The sequence below is a fragment of the Cynocephalus volans genome, chromosome 11, assembly GCF_027409185.1.
Source record: "Cynocephalus volans isolate mCynVol1 chromosome 11, mCynVol1.pri, whole genome shotgun sequence".
Lineage (NCBI taxonomy): Eukaryota > Metazoa > Chordata > Mammalia > Dermoptera > Cynocephalidae > Cynocephalus > Cynocephalus volans.
The window spans coordinates 52,918,325-52,931,952 of record NC_084470.1 but is presented as its reverse complement, the minus strand read 5'-3'; the positions used below and the strand labels follow the sequence as shown (position 1 = coordinate 52,931,952).

Genomic DNA, 13,628 nt, shown 5'->3' with positions numbered 1-13,628 from the left:
TACCAAATGCCTCTGCACTCAGGGATAAAAGAGGATTAATTACTATTTCTCTCTTCTCCCTAGGTAAGGCCTTTTAAGATTTTACTCTCCATTGTACTATTTAACCATAACTTCTTTAAATTTTGTCACTATTACAGTCTTGCAGAGGACATTTTTGTTCATATGTCCCCATGTACACGAGGGAGAGTTTCTCTGGTTAAATACGTGGGGGAGTGTGTGCCTGCCCTATCACACTCAATTTTTATTTCACATTCTTATATCTGATGCTCATCATCGTGTAATGTGACTAGCTGGGGTTGGTTTCCTTGCTTTCTGATTTCTCTCTTCAGACCCTATTTTCTCTCCATTTACAGACGGGCCAAGGTTGCTAGGGTGATTGGTTTACTGGCCTCACACACAACTGAACTCCAGGAGAATACACCTGTTATCGAGGTAATTTCTTTTTATTACTCAAATGTTATGTATGCCAAAAAAAGATTGTTCTTGATTTTGTGATTTAGAATATGCAGCTTTCATTGACCTTTACTTAATTTTTCTTTGTGGAATTATGGCAATTGTTATAAAACAATAACCTCAACAGACCTTTAAGCTGAAACACAGCAGCTCATTTATATCATAGTCTGTTATTAAAGGTGGTTTAAAGGCAGGGTTGCAAGGCTTGTGAACTCCACTTATCACTACTTCATTTATTTTTGGATAGGGCTTGTTTTATTGTTAGTTTTCTCATAGTCTCCCCCAAATATTATAACTAATGTATTTTCTTCTTAAAGTATAGCTAATAATTCAAATTAAAATTCTCTTAGCTTTTCACCTTGAACTTAGTGTTTTCATCCTTACCAGTTGTCAATTATTTCTTGACAACTGATCCTAGTATTTAATGGCTGTGCATGCACTAAAAATGTTTCCTAATATCAGTTATTTTTTTCAGATACTGCTACTGGGAAGCCTTTGTTATTTGGTTAACCAGTAATTCCAAGTCCTGTGAAGTGAATGCTATCATTGTACTGCCTATATGAGTGTCTTTTAATACTAAAAATTACTTTCTACCAATCCTGTTGATGTGTATTACACTTAATTGGTGACAGATTTTTATCCTTTGGGGGGGGTGCTCAAGAGTCAAAATAGATGAAAAGAACCAAAGCTTTTAGGGGGAAGGGCAAGAACTCCTAAAGAAAGGAAAAGAGAGGTAAGGAGAGGAGATTTTGTAGAGCTGAAACTGGTGGTGTGTTATTTGGAACTTTAAGAGGAATTGTCTAGCCACATACTGTCCAATAGAACTTTCTGCAGTGATGGAAAATTTTCCATGTCTGTGCTGACTACTGCAGTAGCCAATTGCTGGGATAGTATCCCAGCTGGCCTTGGGATGTCTGGGTAGACATAAATGGGAGATAAGTTTAATTTCATTGAATTTCCCTTGCTTACAATTATATCTCTATTCCCTACGAACTGTTAGATCTCTGAGCTACTTGTAAAGACGTCAGTAAGTCTAAACTTTTCCTTTCTGGGACTAAAAGAAATGAATTTTGACCTATATGATCACTGATGGTACCCAGCCTGGCTACCAGAGATGTATGGACTGCATTTTCATCTAAAAGATTAGGCAGATAGTGCAGTATCACCAGGAAGATGAGGAGTATTAGGATCTCTAAAGTGGGAATTCCGTCTGATGGCTCAGAGCAAAAGGTGTTTAGTGAGACAGAGTGATTGTAGGAGATGGGAGGGAACTTAAAGAAAAGTCTAAGACAAAGTCTTAAGATTTTAGAGAGCACTCCTGGATAACCAGAGCAGGCATTCATTGCTCCAGAGCAGTGTGCCATGAAGAAAGAGCCCCTGCATATGGAAAACATGACTGTTGAATTAAAATATTTAGTAATTGCAGAGATAAGTAGGATGGATACTTTAGGAAGCAGAATTAGTGAATTTAAAGATTAGTTGGATGAATTCCCTTAGGATTCAGAAGAAAAAGAGAGAGAATAAAAATTAAGAACTAAAAAGGCAAGTATGGTAGTTCCAGAATATATATTATACTGATATGGTAGCCACCAGCCACAAGTGGCTACTGAGCACTTGAAGAGCAGCTAGTGCAAATTGAGATGAACTGCAAGTGGAAAACGTACCAGATGTTGAAGACTCCTTATGGGGAAAAAAAAGTAAAGTATCTCATCTGTAATTTTTAAATATGTTACATTCTTAAAGGATAATATTTTAGAGATATTTGGTTAAATAAAATATTAAAATTAATTTCACCGTTTCTTTTTTGTTTTGAATGTGGCTACTAGGAAATTTAAAATGACTTATCTCTTGAATTATATTTCTGTTGGCTGGTACTAAGCTAAACATAATAGAATTTCCAGGAGAGATCAAAGCAAAGAGAAATGAAACAATCATGAAAAAAATAATAGAAGATAATTTTATCCTGAATTGAAGAAATACTGAAATCTTTAGATGAGAGGACTCATCAATTGTCAGGCAAAACATTGAAAAAATATGCACATTTAGACATATCCTGGTGAAATTTATTATTTCAAAGAGAAAGAGAAAACCAAAAACTAGGTTATAAATAAACAAAAGCAAGTCAGGTTTACATTTAATTTATTTGTAACACAAAAGGCTAGTAGGTACAGAAAACCAGTGGAACAATGTTATGGGATTGTGTGACCTTTACTTTCTATATACAGTCATTATGTTGTCTATGAGGACAAAATAAAGATATTTTTGGATATTCAGGGATTCAATCTGAATTTCATGAACATTTCTAAAAAATAATTTACTTGAGCAAGATGTGCTGACTAAGAGAATAAGTGTTAAGGCAAAGTATAGGTAAAACAAATTTTAAAAAATCTATTAAAATTTAAGTCTAAATAATACCTGTTAGTGTTATGAAGCATAATCTGGAAAGAATGGATTATTGAAAAAGAATATTCAGGGACAAGATGGCAGTGTAGAGTTGCCCAACATGATCCTCCCACAGAGGGACCAGAGCAGGGAAAGGACAGCTAAGTATGGGGGAGAGCATTGGTGGGAGAGCATGGGAGGGCAGTGGGAGCCTGGTGAGGACCCTGTGGAGCATGAAACCCAGCAGGGAAGTGTAGAGGAGAAAGGCATGTGGCTTCAGCTGCTGCCACGTCTCAAATGAGGATCAGACAGGAGGAATCCTCCCTTGCAGCAGAAAGAATCTGCTCGACCATGAGTACTTCTCTGTGGTAACCCTCCTCCTACCCTCAGCCTTCTCCCCCACCCCACCACAGTTGTCTGTGCCATTGTCTAGTGCCAGAGCCACAGCCCTTCCCTCCACACAGGAGTTCATCCTGTGCAGTGCCCCCCGCCCCCCGCATGACCCACTGGGTGCCCGTGCAGCTCCAGGCTTCCACCCACCTGCATGGCCACCACTGTCTAAATGACCCCAACTGCCTGCCGGCCAGTGCGGCCCTACTTGCCCAGCTGGGCAAAGCCATCAAGCAGCTCTCGTGGCCCCCAACATCAAACTGCCTGCGTGGTCCCAGTTGCCATATCCACCTATATGGCTCCACCTGCACATGTAGGCCAGCAATCCAGCCACACACAACCCCACCCCGCGTGGGCCCGGCCACGTGTGCAGCCCCAGCCACAGACATAGTTGCCAGCATCTCGCAGAACTACTGAGTCTACACAGAACGACTGAGTCTATCCAGAAACAAAACTAAAATACCCTACCCAACGGGCAATATATAACAAATCTATAGGAGGGAGTCTCTCTCCTCAAAAGCCCCCCAGAGTAATTGAAGAAGCAACAACCAGATGACTAGGCATCAACATAGGGATACTAGACATATGAAAAAACAAAATATAACACCACCAAATACCAGAACCCATATGACAAGAAACCCTTGATATGTCTGAATGGAAATTCTGAGTAATAATTGTAAAGAAGCTGAGAGAGATACAAGAACACTCAGACAACATAACAGAATGAGAAAATCAAACCAGGACATGAAGGAGGAAATTTACAAAGAGTTAAATACCGTAAAAAATAATGTAGCAGAACTCCTGGAACTGAAAGACTCATTCACTGAAATCAGAACTGTAATTAAGAACGTAAGCAGCAGGCTAGAGCAAGTAGAAGAAACAATTTTTGAACTTGAAGACAGTCATTTTGAAATAACCTAATAACACATGTTCATCAACAGTGGAATGGACAAAGCATGGCATGTTTATACAATGGAATACTAAATAGCATTCAGAATAATGAACTACAGCATTGGGCAACAGGAAATAGGCCTGAATGAATCTCATGGCCATAGACACTTGTCCTAGACAGTAGTAGGGCATTTCCTTGAAGAACTGATCTTTGTACTCAGAAATGTCCTGGACCTACCTGTGCTTTGAGGGTTCTTGCCTTAGAAGGTCAGCTCTTCTGTGGTATCCATGGGCCAGATACCATGGGGAGAGAAGTGATTGTGGGTAGAATGTAAAAGGGGTCTGGAGATGCAGGGGTGCCTTGTAGCATAGAGTCTGGGGAAGATAAGCCAGAGACCAAGGCTGGAGCTCAGAGACTGTCCACACCCCTGCGGGATCATGGTGCTTGTGACTCCCTGTGGCAGTGGTTGGAGATAATATGTTCTGCTGCTGGAAGAATTCTCAAGGGTCTGGGCATCTGCAGTAAACTGGGACCTGTCAGTCACCCTGGGTAATGTGCCCTCCTAACTCCTGGCACCATGCCTCTAGCCTAGTTCTCCTGGTACTTGTTTTGCTACTGCCACTGCGAGTGTCTGGCCCAGCAGTTCCTGAACCACACTTGGCACCTGTGCTCACTTTAGCTTGAGTTCTGTGGCCAGTGCTTCCCTCTCTTTGAAGACTGGGTACCTTGTGTTCTCAAAGTATTTCTCCCATTCCTGTTGCTGTCCCTATTGTGAGCATTGTATTCCTATGCTGCCTCCATTGAGAGGAGGGGCAGGTGCTAATTCCTGAGCTTCTTGTGCCTTTTATTCCTGCACTGTTCCCTTCCTGAGTGTTTGCTGATGTTTTATTAATTTGAAATGCAAGGACTTGGGAAAAATCATTTCACTTAAAAAAAAATTTTATTTCACTTAAAAAAAAGTATCTGGTAAACTATTTTGAATTAAACATATTATATTGTGAACTAAATTCTGTTGGATAATAGGGAATTTACATAATAGCATGAAATTGTGCCTAGTGCTTCTTTGTGATACCATCTTTTATTTTGTTACTTCTCAAAACACTTTAATTTCTGCTATGAGCAATTGGCTGACAATTTACTTTTTTTAAAATTTTTTTATTTTTTGTAAAACTGGGCCATTTTATTTTTTACAATGTAATAAATAGTTCTCTCTCAATGACTGCAGACAGGTATAGCTTGTTTGATAGCATTCAGAAACATCACAGTAAGGGTGGTTTTCCCAATTGGTGTGTAGTCTTTGATCATTATAAGGAGTTACTTGTACAAAACTGCTGTCAAACCAGTAAGACTGCATTTATGCACCCATCGTTTTCAGGATTGTTGGTAACCTGGGCATATTTTCCCCAAATAACCTTGCCTCCTTGTGTCACAAGGCCTAACTCACTCACATTCACTTCGATGACAGTACCTTTGATAATAACACCCAGAGCTGTATATAGTGGGATGAGGGATTCTTTTTTACACCAAGTATTGGCAGGCAAAAGGTGGCTTTCAGTTCAGGATGTGTTACATGCGCCTTCTTGAAACGTAAGCCCATTGGCTTAATGAATCTATCATATTTAGGTGGTTTTCTTGTAAAGCCATCTCCAACAAAGCAGACTTTAGTAACCATCCTTTTCCATTCCTTCTTCTTTCTCTTTCCTGTTCGAATAACTTTTAATACTTCTGTTTCTCCCTGGGCACGAACTTTGGGCAAAGGGACTTCCCATTTTCCCGCTTTCTCTTTTCGTTTTTGTTTAACCATATTAGAAAGAACTTTAGCTCGGGACTGTCCCTCTCTGTCTAGCAGATAGGCAGGTACTGCTCCCTGTGGAGTCTTTTCATCATTCTTTTGTTTGGTATTTCTCTTTTCATGCATCTTGATAGTCTTTTTCATTTGTATTTTCTCAGCATGGCGCTGTTTATGGTAGAGCTTAGCCTTCAGACCAATCATCTTTTTTGCCTTCTTTGAACGTTCATGAACCTCTCGACTTTCCTTCTTTCTTTTTTTCTCATGGTAATCCAAACGATATCCATAGCGTTTACGGTGTAATTCAATATATTCATTTTGTGGCATGGCGACGGCCGCAAAGCTGCCAGGCGCAGCCTCCGAGGCGCGAAGAAACTCTCAATTTTCTTGGCTGACAATTTAAGCAGCCACTAGAGGTCACCTAAACACTGGAAAAAAAGTTTCACAAGTTTAAGAATTTATCTTTCAACTTATGGAAGAGGCAGGATCTATGGAGGCTTAGCAGGTATACGGTACCATGTTTCATCTTTTTCCTCTTTTTAGAGTTTTTGCCCCATGAGATGTGGCTCCATTCCACTGTGATTACATTTGGGATTTATGAGATCAGTGAAAGCCATGACAGCCTCTTCCAGGCAAATGCAATCAATACCTTGCACATGATTTCACAGGCTTCCCTGTGGAGCCCATTGGTGAACCTTAGGTTCAGAACTCTTTTGACCAGGTTTCTGTAAAACTCACAGTTGGGTGTTTGTAGAAAATTTCTCAGTAAATCATTAATAAGCGTCAAGTGTAAGATTAGTCCAGATTTCTCCAGTAGGTTTACTGCTAGTGGACAATAAAAATTGTGGCTGAAGATCCTGTAAGCATTTTAAAGGCATAGAACCTCATTGTGTTATTCACCTTTGTACCCCACAGTGCTCAGCCAGCAAAATAACATGTATTTTAGGTACTCAGTCAATGATGAAGGATTTAATGAATGATTATAGAATGGTAGGAAAATATGATGGTATAATTTGTTACAAAGAGACAGAAGAAATGGAGAGAGAAATTTATTTTGCTATCCATATGATATAACTTAAGTCTCTTTCATCTTGTTTTCTTGTCAATCGCTATAGAAAAGAACTTGTCATGAAGCATCTATTGACTATCTTTCCCACAGAGAAATATAGTCATCATAAGTTTATTCTCCTAACAACTCATTTACCACTCTGCAATCATTGTGGTTTTTATGTGTAATAATTTTAAGAAATATTTCTAATATTATGCTACAGTTATTTAGTTACAAGCATGAAGTGGATGTATTTTAGAAAATTGAACATAGACCCATACAATTCTAGAACTGAAAGGAATATTAACAGACATTCTAGGTTAGCCCATTCATTAAAATTTATCATATAAAATTTTAGCTTATGGTTGGCCCTCTTGGTCCTGAGTTCCTCATCCATGGATTCAACCAATTGCAGATTGAAAATATTCAATGAACTGAACATGAACAGACTTTTTTTTCTTGTAGTTATTCCCTAAACAACAGTATAACAACTATTTACATAGTATTTACATTGTATGAGGTATTGTAAGTAATCAAGAGATGATTTATTTATTTATTTTTGACACATCTTATTTTATTCAGGTAGCAGTTTGATCACACATGGTCCATGAAACTAAAAAAAAAAAAATCAAGTATAATCAGACATTAAAGACTGGTCTTCAAACATTATAGCAGATGATACCACACTTGCCTATAAGCTCTCTGATATAAAACCACATCCACACCTCAGTGGCAATCAAACCATTCAGTACAGCTTCCTTAACTGTGAGCTGTTTAAAGCTGCCCATTTGAGCACTATTTACTACTTTTTTCAGGCTCTAAATTGCTGTAGGGATCTCAGCAGGGGTTGGAGGAGTCAGTTTGACCTTGGCATAGTATCAAAATGTGGCCAAGCAAGGCTTCGAGTAAAGTCAGAGCAGCGTTCACCAGTGCTGGGTCCTTCTCCATGAGGTTATGGACAAATTGGGCCATGTTTCTAGGATGGAAAGCCTGTTGCCCCCAACAGCCGGCTGAATGTCACCCTCCCTCTGGAGATGATTTAAAGTGTATGGGAGGGTGTGCATAGGTTATATGCAAATACTACTATGCCATTGTATATCAGGGACTTGAGCATCCTCAGATTTTGGTGTCTGCAGGGGGTGGGGGTTGGGGGTTCCTAGAACCAGTCCCCCACAGATGCTGAGGGATGACTATATATAAAAGTAGAGAGACTAATGAGGTATCATCACTCACTTGCAACAGTTATCAACACTTTGCTAATCTTGTTTCATCTGTCTCTCCTGTTCTACCTCCTTTGTCGTCCCCCTTCCCCCATCTCTCTCTCTCTCGCTGGAGTATCTGAAAAAAAAATCATATCATTTTATACATAAACTCATAAATATTTTTCTAACAAAGAGATTTTAAAAGATAAAACACAAAATTTTATATGCCACACAACAAAACCAGCAGTGGCTCCTGAATACCATCTAATACCCAGTCAGTGTTCATATTTTCTTGATGATCTCATAGATGTCATTTTGTAATTTTCCTTTGAGCTAGGATGGAAACAAGGTCCAGTATTGTGTTTTGATCATTTCACCCTTAAGTCTCTTAATTTTGAACATTTTCTTGTCTATTATTTTTTAGTGCCACTTATTTATTAAAGACAAATTATCATTTGTCTTAGCCAAAACTGTAATGTTGGAAATTTTATTGCTCCCTTTTGGTGTCACTTAACATAGTCCTCTATCACCTGTATATCCTGTGAACTGCTGCTTAGATGCAGACCCTTGATTAGATTCAAGTTTAGTGCTTTTTCTGGTGGGGGTTAGATGGGAATTCTTCTTGGACGGTGCTGTGTGTCTCCTATGACCTCAGAGAGGGAGGCATAGTCTAGTTGTCTCACTATTTGTGGGGTTAAGATTGATCACTAGATTCAGATGATATCAACCTTATTAAAAACTTTCTCATCACTCTTATGTAATAGTTTTAGCACCAGATTTCCCCTATTAATCATATTTACTTTCGATCATTTGATTAAAGTAATGCTACCAAATAGCTCCACTGTACATCTTTTTTCTTTGCAGTGTCATTTTACTGTCATGTGGTGCACATAATAAGAAAATAAAAAATTATATGGATTATAACTTTCCTGTTTTAACCTTTTTCTAAATTAAAACATACAATTTTAGTTCAGGAACTGTTAATCATCATATTAATTGTCATTAATTTCCATTGCATTTTTTTCTTTTCATTTTCAACAGATTATTAGTTCATTCAGTTCACTGTGCCGTGCAACATTATTACTGCCATTATTGTTTTGAAATCAATCTAATTTAAACATCTATTTTACATTTCATGTACTTGCTGTGGGATAATCACATTTTATGATTTACTTGTTTAAAAGAGTGAAGTCTCTCAAGAATTATTGACTTATGAATACTGACACTAGATTCAACTTTCTACCGAATTGATTTTCAAATTAAATTTTCATGTTAAACAGTGGATATATGGCATTATTTAATTTAGTTCTCTCTGAACATTGCGTGCCTTTGGAACTCTAAACATAGAATGTTATGAACTGTAGAGACGATTGGCTGTTCCTCCTTCTGTTTTAAGGGTTGTGGTATAGTGTGCTCCACTTTGAACTCCTGCTTGGTATTAACCTGCACAATTGCACCACTCCCTGTACTGTCCCTGGTGGCTTGAGCAGCGTATTTTTTGATTGCTAGAACTGCGCACAGTTCTGTCATGGTCCTTATTTCCCATAGTCCTAATTTTCAACTTACACAATTTTTTTGAAGAACTAATGGTACTTGTTGCATTTTTTGAGATATATGTATTTTAGGTACATATGTGGGCTTGTTTTTTCCTATAGTTTTTCCATGTAGCATTTATTGTGATTTTATTCTAATTATAAAAATAACATATGGTCTTCTAATTATAGCTACTGAAAATCTTCCTATAGCAAAACCAAAACAAAACATACAAATGCAGGATAAAACATAACAAAAAGACTTTAAAACATAGCTGAATGCATAAGAAAGGGAAATTCTCAAAAGTCAGAAACGGAAGACTGAAATCTGAAATGGTGAGACTAAGGCTGTTTAGGGCAGAATGGAGTGGTGGTTATGGCTGCTATAGGTTTAAGGTTTGGTACAATTTAAGAATAGAAGATGAGACTTTAGGTTTCCCTGAAGCAGTTAGTTGGAACTAAGACCGTTGAAGAGCTATCCCTTTAGTAAAATGGGGAATTTAGAAAAAAAATAAAATAAAGAGCAGCTTACCTATCTACACAGAGAGGTAACAAGAAAGTTTGTTGATTTTTATCATCAGCTCTAGAAAGAGGGGAAAAAAAAGTCTCGTATAAATTTGTAACTATAGTTTTTCAGTTTTATTCATGTTGGGGGTATACATTTATACTTCTCTTAAACTGAGAAATTAACATAAAAATTAGACCTCAGCTGGAATTCTGGTTCTGGTAAAGGTTGAGGAGATGTATTGGGTCAACCCTTCTGCCAATGATAATAATAAATCTGGACAGACTATAATAAGAAAAGTAGCTAGAAACTGGAGGCAACACACTACTTGAGAGAAGGGAAGCAACTGTAGAAACACTAATAACAAGAAAGCTTGAGTGGTTTTATTAATAACAAAGTAGACATGGAGGGAGTATTGCTAGAGACAAAGACATATTTCATAATAATGAAAGTTTCAATCAATTAGGAAGCATTAATAATCCTAAATTTGTATGCACAAAATAAGACTTTTAAAATAGGTGAAGGAAAAATTGACAACTAAAAGGAGAAATAGATAAATCCATGATTGTTGGACTTTTAAAAAATAAGTAGACAGAAATTCAGTGAGAACATAGATATGAATGATATCAATGAGATTGAACTAATTAACATTCTAAATGTTCTATAAGAACACTAATTCTCACAACTGTAGAATACTTCATTTTGAATGCACACTGAATTTCACTAAGACAGACTATTTTTTCTTTTTTAAAAATTATTTTTATATGTATTTATGGGTACAGAGCTATCAGTATTTGTGTATAGTATGTGATGATCAAATTAATTAGCATGTTCGTCATTACAAATCATAATTACTTTTTGTGTCCCTTACCCACCTCCTCCCTATCTTATCTCCCCCTTCCCCACCTCTGGTAACTAATAGTCTGTTCTCGGGCTGGCCCCGTGGCTCACTCGGGAGGGTGTGGCGCTGCTAGCACCGAGGCTGCGGGTTCGGATCCTATGTAGGGATGGCTGGTGCGCTCACTGGCTGAGTGTGGTGTGGACGACACCAAGCCAAGGGTTACGATCCCCTTACTGGTCACACACACACACAAAAAATAGTCTGTTCTCTCCTTCTGAAAATTCAACATTTTATTATGGTCCTTCTTTATATCTTAGCTCCCACTTATATGTGAGGACATGTGGCAGTTCTCTTTCTGTGCCTGGCTTACTTCTTTTCACATAATTTCTCCAAGCTCATGCATATTGCTGTGAATGGCAGAATTTCATTCTTCTTTATGGTTGAGTAGTATTCCATTGTGTATATAGACCACATTTTCCTTATTTTTCTTAGTCATCCATTGACGGACATTTAGGTTGGTTCCATATCTTGGCTATTGTAAATAGAGCAGCGATGAACATGGTAGTACAGGTATCCCTTTGACATGATGATTTCCATTCCTTTGGGTATATACCCAGAAGCGGGATTGCTGGATTGTATGGTAGTTCTATCTGTAGTCGTTTGAGAAACCTCCATACTGTTTTCCATAATGGTTGTACTATTTTACAGTCCCACCAAGAGTGTAGGAGGGTGCCCTTTTTTCCACATCTCGCCAGCATTTGTTATTCTCAGTTTCTGATAATAGCCATATTCTTGGCCATAAAACTTATCTTAATAATAAAAGCTGAAATTACAGAATATATTCTCTGACCACAAATGGAATTAAATTAGAAACTGATAACAAGGGAATCTAGAAAATCCCCCATATGTTGGGAAATTAAGAAAAATACTTGTAAGTAATTCATGGGTCAATGAAGAAATCTCAAGAGGAGTTAGAAAATATTTTAAACTGAATGATAAGGGACACTCAGCGTATCAAAATTTTTGTGTTGCTGCTGAAGTGGGTATAAGAGAGAAATAATTCCTAGCTTGAAATGTGCATATTAGACCAGTAGTTCTGCAAACTGTTAAGTATATATCAGAATTACCCAGAAAGTTGGTTTATTGAATTTGCCCTTGTTACCTCCCTGCTAAACAAACCTCTTCTTCTGTTACTTTTCGACAGCAGAAGAGACAAATTTATTGAAAATGATAAAGTAAGGGTAGAATGAAGTGAAACATTCTGGATTTGTTTCTTATATTTAGCCATAATGCTGAAGTACATATCATTTGGGGAATTGCCATATTTGAATCACTTTTGCAAACAAATTAAACATTGCACATCAAAGAATTTTTAACAGGCATGCTTCCTAATTTCTTACAATGATAGAATTCATTTAATTTCTTATCTGACATCTTGTAGCACAATTTTTAGCTCTTGTGTTTTCTGCTATGACTAATTTGATGCTCATTTTACCTAGACTGTGAATGTACCATTGCTATACTTTTAGAGCTGCAGTTATGAGACTTACATATTTGAATGCAATACAGTTTAGTAATCCTTGGGAGCCTAGCAAAGCATCACATTTAATTTTCTATTAGATGAAAGAAACATGGAAAGAGAATTGGTGATGGAAAGAATTGCACAAAACACAGCTAATCAGAGCTGATCCCTGAAGCAGAAAAATGCAATTTAAAATGAGCTTCCTTTGTATTTCTGCTATTTGAAGAGTTTTGAAGATATGACCTTTAAGAATATGGTATCAAGTAAATAATACTCGTTTTATATATAACAAGCCTGAAATTGTAGTATTGGAGTTATGTTCTTGGTGTCATAACTTTTAAATTATTAGACATCTAAAAGACCCAATTAAAAAAAAAATTTTTTTTTTGGCGACTGGCCGTTCGGGGATCCGAACCCATGACCTTGGCGTAGACCCAATTTTAATAACAGGACAGTGGTAGCTTCAGAAGAAAACATTTATGTAGTGAGAGTAGTTGTATTCTATTGTCTCCAAATAAAAATTTTGTTTAACCCTCAATAAACATATGTACCATGGGCATTCCAGTAGATATTTACATTAGATACAGAAGAGGTGACCTGCCACAACAATGTGGCAGTACCTGGGATGTGAGTGTATGCCTCTGGCTTGGTTTCCTCTGCCTGGAATGGTTTCTCCAACCATCTTTGTCAGGTTTTGTTGTGGTTGCCAGAGGGCAGCAGTGAAGAATAGAAAGAGGGTGTGCATCTCTTTCTAGCACAGCTGCCAAGAGTCTTGGCCATGGTACTCTGTATTGGTAAAAAGGCCATTGTTAGAACAGCATTACTATTCTTGTCATTGTACGTAGGTTCCAGACTGGGAAGGTGTCTGCAGACTGCCAGTCTTTCTTTTCACCTCCCTCAGCCACTGCACACCATTGTCATTGGTGAATATCATTGCTTGATGTGTAGTCAAGAAGGGGAATTCATAGACTGATTCTCTGATTTTGATATGATATATGGATCCATTGTCCCTGGAGATACCAACAGTTTCTTGTTTTTTTTTTTTTTTTTTAAGTATTTGAGTTAAACTAAC

The 13,628-nt window shown here is 37.6% G+C and overlaps 2 protein-coding genes and 1 pseudogene across 2 annotated transcripts in view; 1 reads left to right on the top strand and 2 right to left on the bottom strand.

Moving 5' to 3' along the window:
* The window catches only part of ULK4 (unc-51 like kinase 4), a 574,722-nt gene that overhangs the window by 75,210 nt on the left and 485,884 nt on the right, over positions 1-13,628 (top strand). The window contains exon 17 of the mRNA XM_063114672.1: positions 354-432. Coding sequence (XP_062970742.1) covers positions 354-432 — 79 coding nt within the window. The remainder of the gene's footprint in view (positions 1-353; positions 433-13,628) is intronic.
* Positions 5,330-6,287, bottom strand: LOC134391077 (ribosome biogenesis protein NSA2 homolog). Its single transcript, XM_063114979.1, is given in 2 exon segments — positions 5,330-5,618; positions 5,621-6,287. Coding segments are annotated over 2 exon segments (780 nt in total). The 5' UTR covers positions 6,234-6,287; the 3' UTR covers positions 5,330-5,451.
* Positions 7,614-7,926, bottom strand: LOC134390291 (ATP synthase subunit g, mitochondrial-like; annotated as a pseudogene).